The sequence below is a fragment of the Coturnix japonica genome, chromosome 4, assembly GCF_001577835.2.
Source record: "Coturnix japonica isolate 7356 chromosome 4, Coturnix japonica 2.1, whole genome shotgun sequence".
NCBI classification, from domain to species: domain Eukaryota; kingdom Metazoa; phylum Chordata; class Aves; order Galliformes; family Phasianidae; genus Coturnix; species Coturnix japonica.
The window spans coordinates 45,049,327-45,068,976 of NC_029519.1; the positions used below are offsets into that span (position 1 = coordinate 45,049,327).

General features: G+C 39.8%; 1 protein-coding gene across 6 annotated transcripts in view; it reads right to left on the minus strand.

The window, feature by feature from the left end:
* Positions 1 to 19,650, minus strand: part of ADAMTS3 (ADAM metallopeptidase with thrombospondin type 1 motif 3) — a 125,596-nt gene that overhangs the window by 30,586 nt on the left and 75,360 nt on the right. For all 6 annotated transcript variants that reach the window (XM_015861760.2, XM_015861759.2, XM_015861762.2 and 3 more), the window contains one exon: positions 5,431 to 5,630. In XM_015861760.2, coding sequence (XP_015717246.1) covers positions 5,431 to 5,630 — 200 coding nt within the window. The remainder of the gene's footprint in view (positions 1 to 5,430; positions 5,631 to 19,650) is intronic.

Sequence of the window (19,650 nt, forward strand, 5' to 3'; positions counted from 1 at the left end):
TGACCTTGACAGACAACAAGGTAAGTTACAATCTTTGTCAGTATCTACAGAATAGGCTATTTACTGATAAAGAACATCCCTTGGTGCTGACTGTGATCTGGAAATGTGAGAATGTGAGAAAATGAAACTCAAGCATACCTGATTTTCACAGAAAACCAGGCTGGGAAATATGACCATTCAAAGTTTCAAGTGAGAGAATACAAGCTGCCTCTCCCAGCTGAACACACAACCCATAGCCCAGTTGACAGCAGTGAGACTGCAGCACGCAGCTGCAAGTAGCTCTGCAATAGAGTTGTGACTCCTGTTTCCACTGCATGTTCTTTAAGTCTTGTAGCAATTATTAAGTTGTTAAAATCTTGACAGGAAAGCCTAGTTGTTATAAAATAACATTAAATCTTAAAGTAGCAATCTTCACTGTAATTGACCTATAGCTCCTGATGGATGAGGTCTTTCACCTTGCACCAGTACTGTATGGGGACGTACTCCCAGTAGATGGAGCCATTGATGTTTAAGAAAACACAAAACTCCACCATGTTTCAGTTGTGCTGTTTGCAAAGCTAAATGTTTTTAAGACTAAAAAGCCAATATTCTAAAATCTTCTTCAGTGAATATTTATTTTGGAAAGGAAAAACAATGCAACAGATTGTTTTCTGGAGTTCATTTCCTACCAGCAATGCAATGCATTAATTGATGCAAAGAACAAAGACATGCTTTATAACAACCCACATCTATTAATTCTTCCACAACATCGGTGGGCCAACAATCAGAATTAAGACACAGAGGAGATGACAGCTTCTAAATACAACATTCAGTGACTGCTTATTTCAAGCTTCTGCATTCGAATATTCTCTTGCTTCCATGTTTGCCCAAACTGCCTTAACTCCTATTTCACATTATTCAGTAACACCAATGATCTGTGCAGTTTAGCACAGTCATAAGTTACTGCTCAGGGAAAATCTGGAATTGACATTTCTGAAATACTGCTAGCAAGAAAAGTCCAGCAGATCCACACGGAAAAATGTTGCAGATTACCTGCTAATTTATGCATGCTCTATGCAGTCACCAGCGTTAGCTCTCATTTCCATGTGGAACAGCTCACAGAAGAATAAGCCTCAATCTACCTTTTCTCCTTTATCCGTGTTGGTAACATTTAAGCATGTGATCAGGTTAGAAACAGACAAAGTCAGATATCTCAATGTGTTTTGGCCCTGCCACTCACTTCTAGTTGGAGTGAACGAAAGGCACTAAAATTCATGGTGGTCCTATCCATGTAGTAAAAAAAAACCTAAGGGAGATAAAGTTTTGTTGGAGATAAGGAGCTGCAGGTATAAAGGTTTTGACATTTCTGGAACTGTCTTTTCCTGCCGAGGTGAATCATGAAGGCTCCATAAACTTCAGCACTAAGCAGCTTCAATAGTCACTTCCTTGAAATGTTTTTTTTTGCACAAGAAACAAAATTAAATGTGGACATTTTCTTCTGTGCTACATTAATGGATAAAAGTGCAGAATTGTTATTTAGAAAGGTGACATCCACAAAGCTGCAGTGCTAAGCTGACCGTGATTGCCAGAAGTGGAATTCTCCCTGCAATGTGAGAATGAATGATGCACAGAAGTACCGCTCTACTAGCTAATTTTGGTTTATTCTCAAGAAGAAAAAAAAAAAAAGAAAGACATAAATACTGACAAGCCCAAACTTGCTTAGAATCCCCCATTACAACCTGGTATCCTATGTGCCCGTCTTCCTGATCTCAGTTACTTTAATCCAGGGAAACTTCATCTTACGTACCTACCAAGCGAGTAACAAATGTCACAAGCCTAACAAAGGAGATCCTGTATCTCAAATCTAAGGAAACAGTGCTGAAAACATGGAGCTTTTTAAAGTGACTGCTTTACAAAGTGCATTTGCTACCTCTTGCTGAAAATGATCATGAATATTTAACTCTTCTTTTGTAAGCTGAAAATCAAACTTCCTCTAAACTGAATGCAGTGCTTTAAATATGTCTTTTTTTTTTTGTTGTTATTAGAGGTTTCTCTCAGGTAGCGTGGAGGAGAGGAAAACCATGTTGTGAGAGACAACATAACACAAAAGAAGAGCAAGCTGTGAAGCGTACCGTCAGTGCCACATTCTCATAATACATTAAACAAATAGTGAAAATTGATTCTTCTCTTCCCTGAAAAGTGATCTCAACAGCAGTGCGGCACACTGCCGTGTGACAAGGTAGGGCCTAGCTCCTGAGAGACCCACTTGGTTACTGAAGGGCTGCCTGGCTCTGGAGCATGACCAGGATGGGAGAATGAAAAGAAAGAGAGAGGCAGGAAAGGAAGTAGAAGCTGGGATTTTCTCAGTCCTAAAGCAACCCATTTCCATCTGCCAGTTTGTGCTCTATGTGGTTTCCCACTATACTTCTGTAGGGTGACCAAGGGTTCCTCCCATTTTTAGGAAAAAATGCAAGCTGAGATAAGCTAAGTTCAAATCTTGAATCTATGCAGCAGTAGATCAAAACCTGAAACAGAACCCAAAATCCAGGTTCATTTCTGCATCAGTCAAGTTCAGCCAGGCCAAACCATGTGTGCTGATGTCAGCAGTGTATTAGGCTGCCAACAACAGCTGCAGTCTCAATGGTTGATGATCTAGGAATAAACAACTACTTGCTCATGTGCTTCCTAATTCCCTCCAGTCTAAAAAAGAAACTTCAAGTAACAACAATAGAAGACATGCATTCCCAGCCATCAGAGTCCTGCTGCTGATTCATTCCTGTCTCAGCCCTGATCCACAAAGCAGTCCAGGTTCAATGGCTTGTTTCTCCTCAAGATCTTCACACTCCACTTCTTAATATACCAGAGTCAAAAGCCTTCTGTGAGAATGTCAGAGGAATGGAGGAAGTTATGATTAAATGCTTTGGGCTCCCAAACCAAAGGCACAGACATTACTCAACAGATCCTTTTCATCAGACCAAGATTCTACAGCATCCATTCACTTATCGTTAGAGAGCAGCTCCCCAGGCATACTGAAATAGTACTAAAATATTTAAGCTCCCAATTACAGAAACAGTAGGAAAGGCGACAAGACTGAACAATGCTCCAGGTTGTAAACTTAGCAGACTGAATTCTGTTTTTCTGTTACAATGTGCGTGTTATGTCTGGAGTTTCTTATTCTAGATTTATAGCGCAGTATAATCCTATACAGAGTTGTTATAATTTTACACAGAGCGATGCTGGAAAAGATATCAGTTGGTTTAAATTCATATCAAGATTTTTTTTTTCCAGCCGAATTCTATGGAGTACATTTTTCAATTGCTGGTCCTCGTTTTAGAAGCTCAGTGCGTAGACAGGTCTTCAAACGTGTCCGGGTGTTTGTGCACTTGGAAAACTGAGACAGCATTGTGACAGGTGCTGAGATATTTTTTTTTAATGGACCTGGCTCTAAGCATCTAAAAGGTAAATGGCATCTTAAGACAAAAAGACTATAACTGTAGGTACACTCCAATCCTAGCTCTATGCTTCCCTCACAATATTTGATAGAACTTCTCTGTATCTAAGCAGTACCTCTGGTCATATATGCAGAATTTGTATTGCTGGCAGTACCGTTCATTATGAAGAGACAGTTTACTTAGGTAACTGAGGAGCTGACAAAGGAAGCCAAGAGACATTCTCTAGACACTCCAACTCACTTTTATTCTGAGACACAAGGGGTCACATTTTCAGCCTCAGCTCTCCAGGTCTGAGTACCAGTGTAATGCAATCATTGCACAGTGTGCACTAAATGGGAGCTTGCTATAGCAGGGGAGCTGGAACTAGATGATCTTAAAGGTTTGTTCCAGCCCAAACCATTCCATGATTCTATGATTTAGGGCACTTCTTCATTCTGTGTGTTTATTCCTTTACATTAAAAACAGAAGTTAGGAACTATCAAGAATGTATCAAGTTTACATACTTCTTCCCATTGTTTTTCAACTAGAATCTCTCACTACATAAGGAAAGTAGAAACAGACTCCTGTCCTGAGGTCCTCATTCAGGCCTTTCAGGCAAAACTCCCTTGAAACCAAGGGCAACTTGTCTGAGAAATACACTTTTGCTCTAGCTTTGCTGACTTTGAGTCAACAGGAAAGTTAAAGGTAAAAGAACTTCAAAATCTGCAAAACAGTTTTGTAAGTTTACACTGCTACTTTTTGAACTGACTGTATTGGCAGAAGCAACTGCACTGTTAACACAGTCATTTGTGTAAGCTGACACATTCCAATTTTATCAGTTTAACATCTTTTATTATTTAGGTGTTATGCAAATACCTAGTGGTAGATTTTTTTTTTTTAAATAAAAAGTTTGCATAATCTTCCTGCATTAATAGTGTTTCTCAGCAAACCCCCTCCAAAAGGCAATCTAATAGGATACCAAGGCTCCACTCCCCAAGACACCTCCTAAAGAAATGGAGTACAAATGTATGCTGTCACTGCCCCACTTCTCCCACTTACCTCTGCTTGTGCAAAAGGAATAGAAATGTAATTCCCCAGAGTTGCTGAACACTCCTAACAAAGCTGCTCGGCTTGTTCCCATAGAATTTCATTTACAGAACAAACATCTTGCTATCTGCTGCTATCTGTAGCTTGTGTTGTGATAGGAAATATTCACAGCTTCTTGTTTAGCCAAGTAGCAGGGAAAGAGACTGACTGAGAGACAAAGGACTCTTCCATTACTGCTCTGCTGTCTTGCAACAATCAACACCACTTGTGTTTATGTAACTCCCTATCGTGAATAACTTCCAAGAGCACTTAACAATATGGGGAACTTCAGCCTATATGACTTCACAGAATCCACACAAATTGGGGAATACAGGTGTGTTTCTGTTTTTACAAGGCAGATTGTGGAAAAAATGGCCCTCCTTTGTTTTTAAATAAACCTCATTTGCCCAAAGCATCAACAGGACTCTCAGTAACCCCATCCTGTCCTCTTTAGTTCTGTATCATCACATTTTACCATAGAAGGAGAACCTGACACAACACGTTACACATCCAAAGGACACTTCGTGGAAGCTCACGTCCTGCAGTGCTTTGTGAGAAAGCCTCTGCTTTCCCAGTCTCACAGCATCCAGCAGGCTTTAATTTCAAGAGCCTCACATGCAAGAACACAGTCATAAGAACATGGGCTAGTAAAATTATTCTATGCAGCTCTGTGAGATGAATGAAGAACAGCACTTTCACTGAGGATCAAGGGCAGTAAATTCTTGGAATTACCCTAGAATGTGCCCTAGAATACCATTATGAAAAAAATCGGCTGAAGGAGCACCTTGAAAATAAAGAAGCAAATCCAAAAGCAGAGAAAATTATCATCTTTGTATTTGTATTGAGCATGATCTCCTAGGTAGTCCTGCAGGAGTTTACAGAAGCCTTTAATATTTTCAAAGCAAAACAGCGCAATGCTATGGAAGATACTCACTATGTTCATGAGGGTGAGGAGGTAGTTTTGAACATGTTCTTTGCCATGGAACCGGACGACAGAGTCGTCCACACCTAGCAGCACCTCAATGTTGTAGTCGTCATCTCCTGCGTGCCTGCGTCGCCTCAGGGTTTCATTCAGTTGCTGTTCTACACTGCTGTACAGGGAACTCAGGTCTCCAAGGCCCCCAAGAAGAGATTCTACAATGAAATAGTAAGATATAAACATCTACTTCAATTCCACTTCAGAAACATCCCCCCACGCAACATCTTCACCTGTATAGTCAACACTTCTTTGGATAAAATAAAGCAGGAACCAGCAAGAAAACAGACTTAGATATTCTAAAGGCATAAGAGTGGGGAAATCATCAGATACCCGCTGAAAAATATAATTCCCCATATGGTTCTGTACTTTACTATGTGGTTCTTATTTCCAGAATAAAAATCATCCTTAAGGACAAGTGAGACCAAATATTTCTCTTCCAGAATTTCCTCCCTTCTTTTTACAGCACGAGGCATATGTTGTGGAGTGCCAAAGACATGGGTTGTGCGGATACTGTGCAATGTTCAACTTGTGGCTTTAGTGCCCTTGTACACAACCACTGGAACTGCTAGGCAATTCCTCCTACATTTCATAAAAGTTCTCTGTTTAAAATACAGATGTTTGAATATCTTACCCTATGAATATCATGAAATACTGGAAGAATCCCTTGAGGACATAGGTCAATGGGCAAAGTTATAATGAACTATTTTGAATTGGCTTTTAAGAGGATGTATTTAGTAGCCCATATCTGAAATAACTTAAAAACCATCTCCTCCTCTTAGAACAGTAAAGCAAAACATTATGATAGACTTTTGACAGGAAAAAGTAACAGCTGTAGGCTATTTAATTCTTCCAAAATCCAAGCCAACACATCAACAGGCTCTAAGCAATAAACAACAGTGAACAGGCCTTTTTGGAACATCTTACACTGCAAATCTTCAGCTAAGTACTAGAGTCCTCACTAGGAATGGGACTGCTCTGAAGTCTCTGGCTCTGTGACAGAGTCAGGAGCATGCCCATTTCCTTAACTCTTCCATTCAGGAAAAATAGACAATACAGTCCTCAGATACACAGAGCTTTTCCTGCTCTGTGAACCCAGTAAAAGCAACCAGCTTCAGAAGGACAGAAAAGAGTACAGTCTTGCTCACCACTAATGCCCAAGACTTGTATCAGAAAGGTACATTTCCTCAAATGATGGCACAGATTTCAAGCCCTATTTATCTACGTGGGAGCTGATAAAAGCCAAGGTTACAAGTAAATGAATTGGTCCTTCGCATATTTTAGGGAGGACTCACAGTAAACTGGATGTAAGTTATGCTCATGGAAAAACAGTAGGACCAGGGCCAATGTTGCAAAATGTGCTGGATGGCCATGCTGTAATTCATCCAGAGCAGATTCAACAACCAGCTCAAGTAACTGGAAAACCTCTCCCTCTTTGGTACCACAGTGGTTCACAGCAACACATAAATAACTCTACCCAAACTCCACATCAAATGGAAAGGTTGTCCCCAGTTGTTTTTAGAAGCTTAGCCTGTCACTGTGGCTGAGAGACCAGGTCTGCAGGCAGCTTTACAATTCGACCGCAAGTCCTCTCACTCTCAAGAATGCAAACCCTGTGATAGCACACAAGTGGGAAATTCATAGACAAGCTCCAATTCTAAAAATTGCTACAGCTGGCAAAGCTGCTGAGCACACTGTCCAATGGAAATATACCAGCAATGTCATCGTATCACTACACCCACGGCATGAATGGAATAGCTTGAGATTGGTTCAGAAAGAACCAACTATCCGCTCTGTGTAGAACCTTTGGTTTGGCTGTCACTCCCCCTATTAAATAGGTGGTTTTGTGGTTCAAAAGAAGAGGAGAATCTCTTTCACTGTGTGCATGTGAGTGGGCAGGAGCAGTCAGAGAGGACTTCTTTTTTCCCTCTTCTCTAATATGTAGGCACTTTCTGCAAACAGAAGGTACACTTAATATGTCACTATTTTCCATTCATTTACTCACAGATTTTTTTATTTTTATTTTTTTTTTTGGTACGCTAACTGGTTTTTAGCTTTTTGTCTACTACTCCTGCCACCAGTATAAGAACATTCCTTAACTGTGAAATGCTAACACACGAAAACAAGTATTAATTTAAAGGCTGATCTGAGCTACTTATTAGCCAATAATTAATTAACAGCATTCTTTGAGTTGCTTTTCTCCATGTCTGTGCTGGGAACCACCTCTTCACCAGAGGATGGTAGGCATAGAACAGGCCTCCTAGGGCAGTGGTCATTGCGGAGTTCAAGGAGGGTTTGGACTGCTCTCTTAGACATAGGGTTTGGATTCTGAGTGGTTCTGCACAGAGCCAGGGGTTGGACTTGATGGTCCTTATCAGTCCCTTCCACCTTGGGATGTTCTATGATTCTGTGGTAAGTCTTCTCCCTAAACACTCACCATAAATTGCTATGTCCTCTCCCAGGAATCAACGTGAAACATTTTACCACAGTTTATTATCATTAATATTAGCTAATTCTAAAAAACAATAGCAGAGACCCAGAGAAGGAGGATCAGTGGACATTCCTTCTGAGTAGCAAAGTCCTCAGATGAGGACTTTTCAGCTGAGGGCTGTCACTGCCTTAAGCATACAAAATATAAACATGTAACTTGGAAACTCCCAGGCATGTGGACACAGAGTGAAACACATTAGGTAGTTGCATCTAAACCACTCTACAGAAAACAAAAAGGTGATCCAAGCCATTTACATTCAGTCTGTGCACTGTATTGCTTCCAGAGAGACTAATGACATTTCTGTAATAGTTCTCATATAGTGAAAATAATCTTCCGTGTCTGTTCAGCTGAGAGCTTCCGTTTCTCAGAAGGCCACAACCCCTATGATTCACATTTCTTGCAAAGACTGTGATATAAGCGTCATTATGGAAACTGCAGGAAGAGGACACATGGAAAAATCTTAGCAGGAGACTATTTACCGCAATCTCATTGCTATAACCAGGAAATACTCTACACTCAATTAATTCTATAGCTACTAATAGGTACTGGTAATTTAAGGGCAGAGTTCAGTCTGAATAATTCCAGCACAAAGCCTTTCTTAGTGCATAAATAAGATTGTTTAATGTAGTTCTGCAAAACTTTCACAGAACTCCCCTCTATACTGCAATAAATAGCAAAATTGATCTTTTACATTCCTATTCTCCCTCTTCCCCAAAAGCAAAAGATACGTGTAAATAGTTTTCTTCAGCTCAAATTCTGCACTCAAGTTTATCTGCACAAGTTTGCTGAATTTTAGAGAATGACAGATATCTGTAGCATTAGTAAATGTGCAATACCCAATGGTAGCACCACACACCATTCTTACTCAGGATGCAAAGCACAGCTAAGCCTCTAGTGCTCCCTAGGATATGGTTAGGAAATGTACATGTTTATGTGTACCAGTATGTAATAAGCAACAAGGAAAATCAGCATTCAAAATAGTCATCTTTTCATGCTGATGCTCCCTTACTGTGAGTGGGAAGAGATTGCAGGAATTCTTAGTGAAATGAATTATTTAAATTAATGATTTGAAGTCAAAGGTCCTCTGCAGGCTGATCTACAAAGGCTACTGGCATTGTCTAACACAGCAAACACAACTGTTGTTGGATGGTAATTCTTTGCTACACACAGAGGAAATCAGCCTGTTTGTTTGCAGATTTGTGCTCGACAGACTAATCCTCCCTAATCTCATTCTGGAATTAGCTGGTTTGTTATCTCTTCCTTTTTTTATTCTGCTAGTCATCTGCATCTTTTACTTCATGATTTTACCTACTGGGAAAAAATTAGTCCATGCTCTTTCATTGAATGAAGTGGCTACGTAAACATGTGGGTAGCAGGACAGAACATATGAGATTGTAGACACATGTGCAGACATGTATTCTTATTTGATTTTTTTCCACAGGATGCATCACAGCCTGTCTCATGCATCATGTAGCAAAAACACAGAGAACAAAGAATGACATCTTCTTCCAGTCCAGCTGGGGTTCCTCTGCCAAGGAAAGGCAGGAGGAGTTTTGCTCATGAAGCAAATGAAGTAGTGGAAATGGAACAGACACACCAGAAGGAAATCTCCCCCACATGCTTTGTCATCGTATTTTGCTGAAAACCATGGCTGCTAGCCTTCCCTTATGCCACCTCTAGAGACTTGAAACCACGCTGCTGGAATCAGACAGTATGTTTCTGTCAAGTACGCATATATCTACAGAGCCTCCCTGTGAACCCAGATGTGTGTATTCAGAAAGCCATAACTCCTTTGCAAACCAATACGGTCTGCCTCTTTTCCAAATCCTTCTTCAGAAACACCAAACATTTAACATTAACACCTATGTAAAAAACGAGGCATAAATGTAACCCTCCTGAATACTTCCTTATACAAAAAAGCATGTCCTTCTGGGTCACAAGAAGTATCTATTTTCTTTTCCTAGAGAATAACTTAAAATAGTGAAATTATAGCTCATTCCCTTTTATGTCAAATAAAGCTGTGATCTGCCCAAGTCTAACTTAGTAAATGGTGTCATCAATTAAATGTCTGTACACGTAAAGAAAACCCTAAGCACTTCTCACCTGGAAGATTCTTATAACATTTTACATACTAAAATACATGGGATGATTCCTCTGATGCTTGCACTGCCTGGCAATGCTACTGAAATCAGCAGCATTCATTTTATGTATTTATGTTCATCTGTTCCTCACATATACCCATTTGCTTAAGGAGAAAAAAGGTATTGCTGGGTTTTGCACCTTTTCTTCATGCACATTTCACCTGGCAAAATTGAGCTGTGTGTGACACATCAACACTGCACTCATTCAGAATCCATACTAGAGACCACTTGCTTGCTAGTTGAGGCAAGGGAGAGAAGGTGGGAACGTGCTGTGCTCTTCAACAGCAGGAACAGAGTTACCTTCACAATTAGGTGGCTACAACCTGGAGTCTCACTTGGTCCCTGACTGTTTTCCCTGTGCCAAAGAAAAGTCAGCAAAAGTAAGAAAACAAGCAGTCCCAAAGAATTTCCTCTGCAAGCGCAAGGCAGAGATTAATACAGTATAACTGCATTAGTGAACCTGCCCATCAAGGTCCTCATTTACTCAAACCCACATCTGGCTCTGTAAACGCCTCTCCAGGACACCAGACTCAGAGATGAGCTCTGCATTCATCTAAATCTGCGGAATTGATATAGCAGCTGCTGTTGTGCTGTGATTTATGCATTTTCCTGTCTCTTTGGAGGCACTTCTCTCATCTCAACACGTCTGAGCCAGTAGACAAGCGGTCTACTACATTTGTGCACAAAAAGGAAAATGTCTCGTAACAGTGGCAGAGCAAGATGTGACTCACGCTCCACTCCCAAACACTGACCGCTATCTGGAGAGAAGCCTGGCTCAGCTTCTTCCTGTATTGATGCTTCTGCATCTTGAGTTGGACAGATTTAGTGGTGCAGGGCTGTAATGACTTACGATGACCTACATCGCTTACACATAGTTTAGTGCCTCATATTAATAGCAATGCTCTTACAAGGAAAAGAAAATGAATAGAGAAGAAAACCTGCATTGTAGTGAGGACTCTATTAATGAAAATAGTGATCAGCAGAGATTGGATCCAAGGAGAGAAAGGAAAAAATGATCTAAGTTAGAATGTAGGAGTCAGAAACCTGTGGGCATGGAAATGAAGTTCTCAGCTTAGGGAAGGCCCAGTAGTGGTGCCAGAGGAGGACAGGTGTATGTTGGGGCACAGAGATACAGCTGTGAGCCTGGAGCTCATCACCTGTTGTGAGAACTGTGTCCCAGCACCCAAAATGCTGCTGCACAGGTTATGTGGGATACACGTTTAGACTTTATAGGAGCAGGGCAGTGACACAGAGTCAGCCATAAACTTGAATTTCTTTATGGCAAAATATTAAAACCAACTGACAAACTTAGGAGAAATAAACATCTGATTGTATTTGATTGTTTAATCTAAGCTCTTCCTGAAAACACTGCTGTGGCAGGACAGCCTGGGAGGCTCCAGAAATTTATAATGAATGAGAAATAATAATAAAATAATTGAATAAAATGAATAAAAAATTCATAATGACAAATCAGTTTGCAACAAACTGAGATCAGTGTATACCTCTTGTCAACAGGAATGGTAACATATAACTACAAATTTCAATTATGCCATTTTCAAAGAAAGGACACCATGCCAACTCATGTCTCTACTATAGTTGTGCACTCTTTTTCAGATATTTTCTTCATAGTATAGAATCCAACACAGAAACAACATCTAGAACAATCTGCACAGAGATAGCTGCTGCATCAGGATGACTGGTGAGGGTATTCAATTCAGCAGGTCTTCTAGCCAAGCTTTGTAATTCCTGTCTGTCAGGGACCAGGCCATGGTGCAATGTGCTTGCACCACATGCAGAGAAGTCAATCACCTACAGTTCCCAGATTACTCCAAGGGAACACCTTCAGCATCTTTGACCAACACATCCAAGAAGACAGGATAGGGGTAAAAACTGTTCACTGAAGAAACCAGCTGCAAATCAGAGGCTGTATAGCACTCAAACATAAGTGTCCTCAAAATATTAAAAAGTTGGCATGAAGAAGCTGCTCAGTAGTTTCAAGAATATTAAAATCAACGAATGATACTCTAACCAGATTTTATCTATGCTTAATATATATTAATTGTCCTCATCAGTATGCTTTATATAAAGCTTGGCTCTCATTTAAATGCACACAAGACACATTCCACTTTAAAAGAGTTCCAGGTATTACAGTGGATTTTTAACAGTTCCATAACACAAATTGCTGGCTGCTTGCTTTATTCTTTACCAGTTATCTTGAAAGAACTACCTAACACCTCAACATGTGCTTCAGATACCTGGTGCTTTGGATATATCACAAGAGGTTTACGGGAGCTGATGGCCAAGTGCTTCAGCAGCTGGCTACCACAGATTTCAGCAGGAATATAGGAACACTTGGCTCCTTTGGAGCTTTTGCTGATGAACTACTATGAGAAACACAGTAGGCTGCGTAATTATAACAAAGTTCAGTAACTGCACTTCAGCAAATCTGTGAAAGCCCACGCTTTTCTGCCTGTTAATGCTTATCATGGAGCATGCCCTTCAAAAGTCCAGGGAAGAGAAGAATCATCATTTTGTTCAAATGAAGATTCTAAAACCTGTTATGTCTTCCAGTTTATTTTCCCAGGAACTACGTATATGTAACTTTTTGTGGCTCTGCTACAGCCCAAGTAGAAAGCATCAGTGCTTGCAATAGAAACCACCCAGACTGTCATGTGGAAAATATTATGACAGGATGTTCTCATTAGATTCTAGGATGTGCTGAAAGTTGTGTGCTTTAATTTATTAGGCCCTTCCAAAACAGCCCATGAAGTTAATCAGTCTCCCTTACCTTTTCTTCAACAATTTCATGAAATTGCCTATTATATCAGGAATATCAGAATGACTTCCTAATAGGACCACAACCATACACTTCACATGCAAAGAGCCTGTTCTTTTGCTTAAGCATCACTGCCTTGAATTTCCCCCACTCCCTCACAAACACATACTCTGGAACTTCATAATTTGACTAAGAGCCCAACCCTTAATATTATTATTGTTTTTGATGGAATGTGTATGCAAGTTTGTTGCTACTCGTCACTGCTTAACTGTTGCCAGTTTCTGATTCTTTGTTTCTGGGGGCTGAGCAAAAGGCCAAGTTTGTATGTGAAACAAGCCTTACCAAAAAACTCAGGTGAAAAATGTTTCACTGTAGTTAAGGGTACTAACTGTTACTGCTTCTAGAAGACAATGCACGCCCTATAGGGTGCCTCTGTGCAACATCCTTGTATCTATGGACATTCTTGTCTCTAAATTGGAGAAATACGCACATGAAGAGTGAACTGTAAAGAATTAGTCAGAAGAATAAGCTGGACGGGGACTAACTTTTTATGTGGTCTCATAGTGACAGAACAGAGGGAAATGGCTTTAAACTAGAAGAGTGGAGATTAGATTAGATGTAAGGAAGAAAAGTCTTCACTCAGGAAGTGATGAGGCTCTGGCACAGGCTGCCCAGAGAGACTGTGGATGCCCCATCCCTGGATGTGCTCAAGGCCAGGCTGGATGGGGCCACAGGCAGCTTGATCCAGTGGGTGACAACCAGCCCACAGCAGGGGGTTGGGGCTAGGCAGGCTTTAAGGTCCCCCTGAAGCATTTGATGATTCTGTGAATATGTCACAATAATTATAGATGACATTTTTGTAACACAAACAAAGCCAGTTCTAATACTGCAGAAACACAGTGCAGGTATAGAGAACAGAGAATTAGATTTTACCTTCTCCTCAAGAGAGACAAAAACATTGCTAGATCATCAAAAAATTCCAGGCAACCAAGCAACCAACAATATCCCAAAACCCACAGAAAAATCACAAGTCTTTCCTCCTCTTTCCTGAAAGCCATTGTGAATTCATTGGAAAAGACCAGAAAAAAAGCATAGTAGAAAACCAAGCTATCAAAAGATTACTTGGGTATGATTTCCCGTTATGCTGCTTTGTCCACTACTAAAGTCAATGGAAAACGGGTGTTGTGTTCAGTTAGTTCTGAATCATACAATTCAGGCAGATTTTCAAAAGCATCAAAAATGACTTGCAGTGGCAGCCAGGTACTTAGCTTGCTTTTTAAAGTGCTATCAAATTAACATGAAGTGTTAATAATTGCTAGGCACCCTCAGTTCCTCAGGCTAAGAAGGTACATGGGTGAGATTTGAGTGTTTCCTAATTCATAGAGCTGCTGTCAGCACCACATCAAGTGTGGATAGGAGAAGGAAGAGGTGCTGAAAAGCCTTGGAAGAACACTAGGCTTTTTCTTCACGGGAGGTTGATTTGTGCATGAATGACAGATGCAGAGTCTCAGAGGCAACAAGATGTATAGTAAAGGATACCGAAGAAAACAGAGCTCCTGTGGGACCACCAAGGTGCCAACTTGTAGAAAAAGTTTTGCAGTGCTCAACATGCAACTGTCCATAGATATATTGTCTGTACTGCGATACACCTGGAGATCTGCACACAAATAGGAATGGCTTTAAACTAAAAGAGTAGTGATTAGGTTTGGTGTCATGATGGGGAAGATGGGTCAAATCCTCGCTTATCCAAACCTACATATTATTATGAATACACAGTATCACAGTCTCGTGCAGGTTGGAAGGGACCTTAGAGATCATCAAATACACATACATAACTTCAGAGAGCAAGGGAATGCTTGCATCACTTGAACATAACAGTGTAGTTTCTAACTGGCTTTAGATTAAATATATTCTATATTTCCTTCTGAGGATTATAGAATACTCCTTTCTTAAAAAGAACATGAGCTTATTTACATGCCAATGTTCACAGAACCAAGGGGTATTGTAAATATGTTTACATAAAGTGATCTACGCCTGAGGGTACTGAAAGGGATGGAAGAAAAAGACAAGCTAGTCACACAACACAAACATGGAAGAGGTCTGAAAACGCAGAAAACCTCAAACTTTTTACAGACTGAACAATGTAGTGTTTAAAATATTAGCCAAAGACATTTATGAATTAAAGAATTAAGGAAAAAAAAACCTCAATACAAGTAAAGTTGGCCAGGATATATCAAGAGAATGAAGGCATAGGAAAACAAAATTGAAAAAAAAAAATAATATACATCAATTATTTTTTCCGCTGAATGTTACGTATCATACATATATTGATGCGCTGCTGTACCTTTGAGAGCCTAAGAATGGGACAAGTGATATTTGTTTCTAGACATTGCATCTTGCAAAGCAAGCTGGAACTGGAAAATAATAACACAACTCTATCCTTTTGAAGCAGAAGGAAAGTATATGCTGGAAACTGCTCTGAGATAGTTAACATCAATCAGATTATGTGTCAGGAAATGGAATTTCCATCTGTGGATGAGAGCAGACATCAGCAAAAGAGAAAGATGCTGAAGCATTTTCTAAGGAAAATGGAATGATTACATAATTCTAGAGCTCTTAGGACACTGAGGATGGTGTGGGAGAAGGATTTGGGCAGGGAAAGGTTAAAATGTCCTGCTGAACCAGTACCTCACTGAGAGCATGAATGTTTTACCTTGAGTATCGGGGATAAAATGAGGATTTTTGGAGAAATATCTTCCCACATCCCCCATAACGTTTCCGTTCTTCATCAATTGTCAGTGAGCTTTCTTCCAAGCTGGTACTGGTTATTTATTAGGTGTCTGATTGGTGTTAAAGATGGACTAAGGAGGAAGCAGCAAATGTGACCAAAAATGATCATCTGGTGACTGATTTACTGTTAAAGTTCTAGTAATCCAGTGAGGACAGCGCAGGGGAAGTCTAGGAAAAAAGAAACACCATAAAAAAATGGAAGAAGGACCTCCTAGCCTGCAGCAGAACTGCTTGTGCTTGCAAGGTAGTAATGACTCTTGTCTGCGGAACTATACTGTGGAATAAGAATAGCAGCCAGTAGGTTTAGACACAACTTCATTTTCATAGTTCATTAACTGCACTGAAGATTTAGAGGAAAGAAGAAAAAGAAGAATATTGTGAATTCATATTCATTCTGGTTATCTTTCACCTTCTCTAGATGAGTAAGCGCACTGTAGCTTGGAGCCTCAGCTCTATACGTAAACTTCTCAATCAGATCCTTAGAGTGACAGTGGCTCAGGGAAACAGAAATGAATGTGAGTTAAAGGCCAGTTTCAATCGCAGAGTTTCAGGATTATTCATTAAGTTTATGAACTCAGTGGGCCTCAAACACAAAAAAATACCTTATTTTATTGTTAGAGAAAGGATTTTTAAGTGCTGACTGAATTAATAAAATATTTGCTTCTCTGGTACCACAGTAAATCCAGTCACATAATTCTGGGAAGGGTGAAAGATTTCCTGCAGTATATTACTTGTTAACTCTACAGAGTCAGCACTGCTTTGTGACAAGAACTCTTCCCTTCCATGCATCATCAGCAAAAATGTTTACATGACAGACTGATGCCAGCAGCACACTTAGGAGATTATGTAGAGCTACCAAAGACATAACTCTACATTGAATACGTTTAGAGCCAACTTCGGATAAGCTTTTCCAGTGCACACTGCTAGAAATTTGCTCCACAATTTTCTTGTCAACACCACCCTACCTGGCATGAGGGTTTGCCAGAAATGTAGGTTATCCTTATCTGACAGCAAACGTATGCAAAACAAAGCCAGAATTTAAAAGGAATTAAGGAAACTGTAATTAAGTATGTCTGAGTTTGGGCCAATTTTTAACTGTTCCTTTTCCAGTCAATGAATAGAAACTGGTAATACTAAGAGCAAAAGAGCAACATCCAGTTCTAGAGCTCTCACTAGCGGAGAATACAAGCCTCCCAGAGCACGTTTACACTTGATACACTAACAGGATACTTAGTTCCCACTGCAACAGTTCAAATGATTCTGGCTGAGAGTAATTTTAGATTTGCCCTGAACTTGCCATATCCTAGAAGTCTGAAGGCACAGATGAGCATTGCTGGAAATGAAAATGTCACCCTGAGGTTGTTACACATACAATCACACCAAGATTTGATGCAGCTAGAAAGTATATCTGGGTGAGGAGCATTAGCAGGCACAGCACTATCATAAATAATTGGATGCAAAAGATAACTGCATAAATCTATTGCCTTTAACTTCCTGAGCAAGAGCGAGTCTGGCTGACATAAAGCAAGCAGAAGGCACACGTCTGAGGCATGCCAACTTTAAAGACAGGAGTTGTTTTTAGAAAAGAATGAAGCCCACAGTATGTGCCAGATCTACAACAAAGAATGACTATGAGATCATTTCTCGAAAGACCTTCCTTCCATAGTCCTGACATGATATAAACTGGTTTGGTATTTACGCACGCTGGAAACTCCTTCAATACATTTTACAGCTTTAAGTAAAAACAGCTGTCACCACTCTGAATCTGCTGTAAGAAATACCACAAAGATTCACACAAGGTACTTTTCAGGTTCTCAAGACTTGGAAGAAAAAATTAAAAAAAAAGAAAGAAAGAAAAAAGCAACACAGGTGCACTGAGACTTGAAATACAAGTCTACTCAGATATCCCAAGTTTAATGAATTGCTGTCAAAAAGATGACAAGTCTCAGAATCAAACTGAACTCATTTTCAACATGCTGTCAGTCTTTGCTCAAAGACTATTGGCTTTTACTTTGGCAATCGGAAGCTTAAAAGCACAGCAAATACACTCCCCTTATCTACTACTATAGCAAAGAAAGAAGTAACAAAGAAAAAAAATCCACAGCCTACTTTCTGTATAAATCCACAGCCTAAGGAATATATTAGCAACTTGCTTTACTACCACTAATACCAGATCATAGCTTTCCATAAGCTTAACACAGGACTCAGGACTTGCCTGGCCTTGCCCTAGCTCATCTGCTCCTGACCTTATTTTTAGCTGTAACAACGCATTGCCCATCAACGGATGACCACCGTCTGGTTAATCTAAAAGCAAGAGCAAAGTTGTCCACTAGATTGATGATTAATGCTTTTTTTTTTTTTTTTTTTTTTAAAAAAAGCTTTAGCTTCCTCTTTTCAATATTGTCATAAAGAGATATGTATATATATATAGCAAAAAGATGTATATATATATATAACATTGTATTTTTATCTGGCTGTTAATACATTAATTATGCTAACAACAAATTTTAATTGCTTTTTAATCATACAAGCGTACTCCTCTGCTTGCCCATCACAATAACCTAAAAGTGGAGTGCAGCTATGGTGCCTGGTCATAGAGGCTTAAGAGCTACAGAACAGACTGCTGATGGAGGACGGTTCTCCTGCCTTCCTGAAGTAGGTTCCTTCCAGCCACCTTCCAGAAAAGTAGCTCTCCCATTTAAAAGCTTAACAACCAATTCCTGCTCTCAATAAAAGAAGCTCTGGCTAAAGAAGAGATATATCGATCAAAAAATCTGGCAACAATTGTTCCTAGGAGAGAAAAGGGCAGTTCACTCTTTTCTTCCTCAGAGAATGAGGTAATACGTATTTGTAGATTTGCTGGATAAACTTCGGAGCTGATTAATGCTTTTTGGCTAGAATCCAGTGCACACTGGACTATGGCAAGCAGGCTGTTGGTATTACCTGGCAGACCTGAAACTAGACATTAGCAAAAGGGGATCATAGATATATCATCTTTGCATAGCCAGAGTCTTTCTCCCAGAATTGTGATATTGTTAATAAGGCAATAAGAAATAAATACACCGTTTTCTTCTATATTAGTTGAGCAAGTTGGATTTACGCCTCTGGTCATTAACGTTTAAATACCACAAGAAAATTGTTTCAGATTTTAACATGACAGAAACAGTTGGCTCTACCTGCTTAAGAGATCTCACAGCTATCTTATGCTTGTGGTAAAAATCAAATACGGGACACTATCAAAACGGAACTTTGCAGGTCATGTTGTATATACACAACAATGGCAAAAATATTATCTTTCTACTTCACACAACACTTACATCTTCTACCAATGTATTAGAGCGACAGCTCGTGGTGTACCTACAGACAACATAACTTGACGTGCTACTGGTACAATCTAATGAAGTCTATCAGGTCTGTGCATTTACACATAATGCTATATTTTTTGTCACCACCACTATAACAGTAGATGAAGAATAACAAGAAAAAAAGTCACATTTTGAACAGTCATCAGACATATCAGTGTATTAAAGGATGCAAAAGGCATCCTTAGAGGCTCTAGTGCTTTGTTTCCAGATGAGAAAGATTAAGTCCACAACAACTTGCAGAGTTGCCCACCACTGAAATGCACGCACAGATACCTGGTCTACTAGAACTAAATGCAGGTTTGGACACGCAAGGATTCTCTTCGCTTGTACAGCTCAGAGTTGTGAGTTCTACACTTAAAAAGTTCTCAGCTAATGAGGGCACAGAGTACATCGGGTGACTTTCTAATTCAGACACTCTCACAGGAACACTGAAGAGCTCTGCATTAACAATCCTAGAGTGCTATTCTCAGCAGTTGACTACTATTACAAATTTTCAATACTTGACTTGACAAGTTGCTTTAAAAGCAATATAGCCTCTGGTGTTCATTAACCAAGTTGCCATAATAAGGTTTCAAAATTATTTCAGTCATAGTTTTGATCCCTTACCCGTAGGCA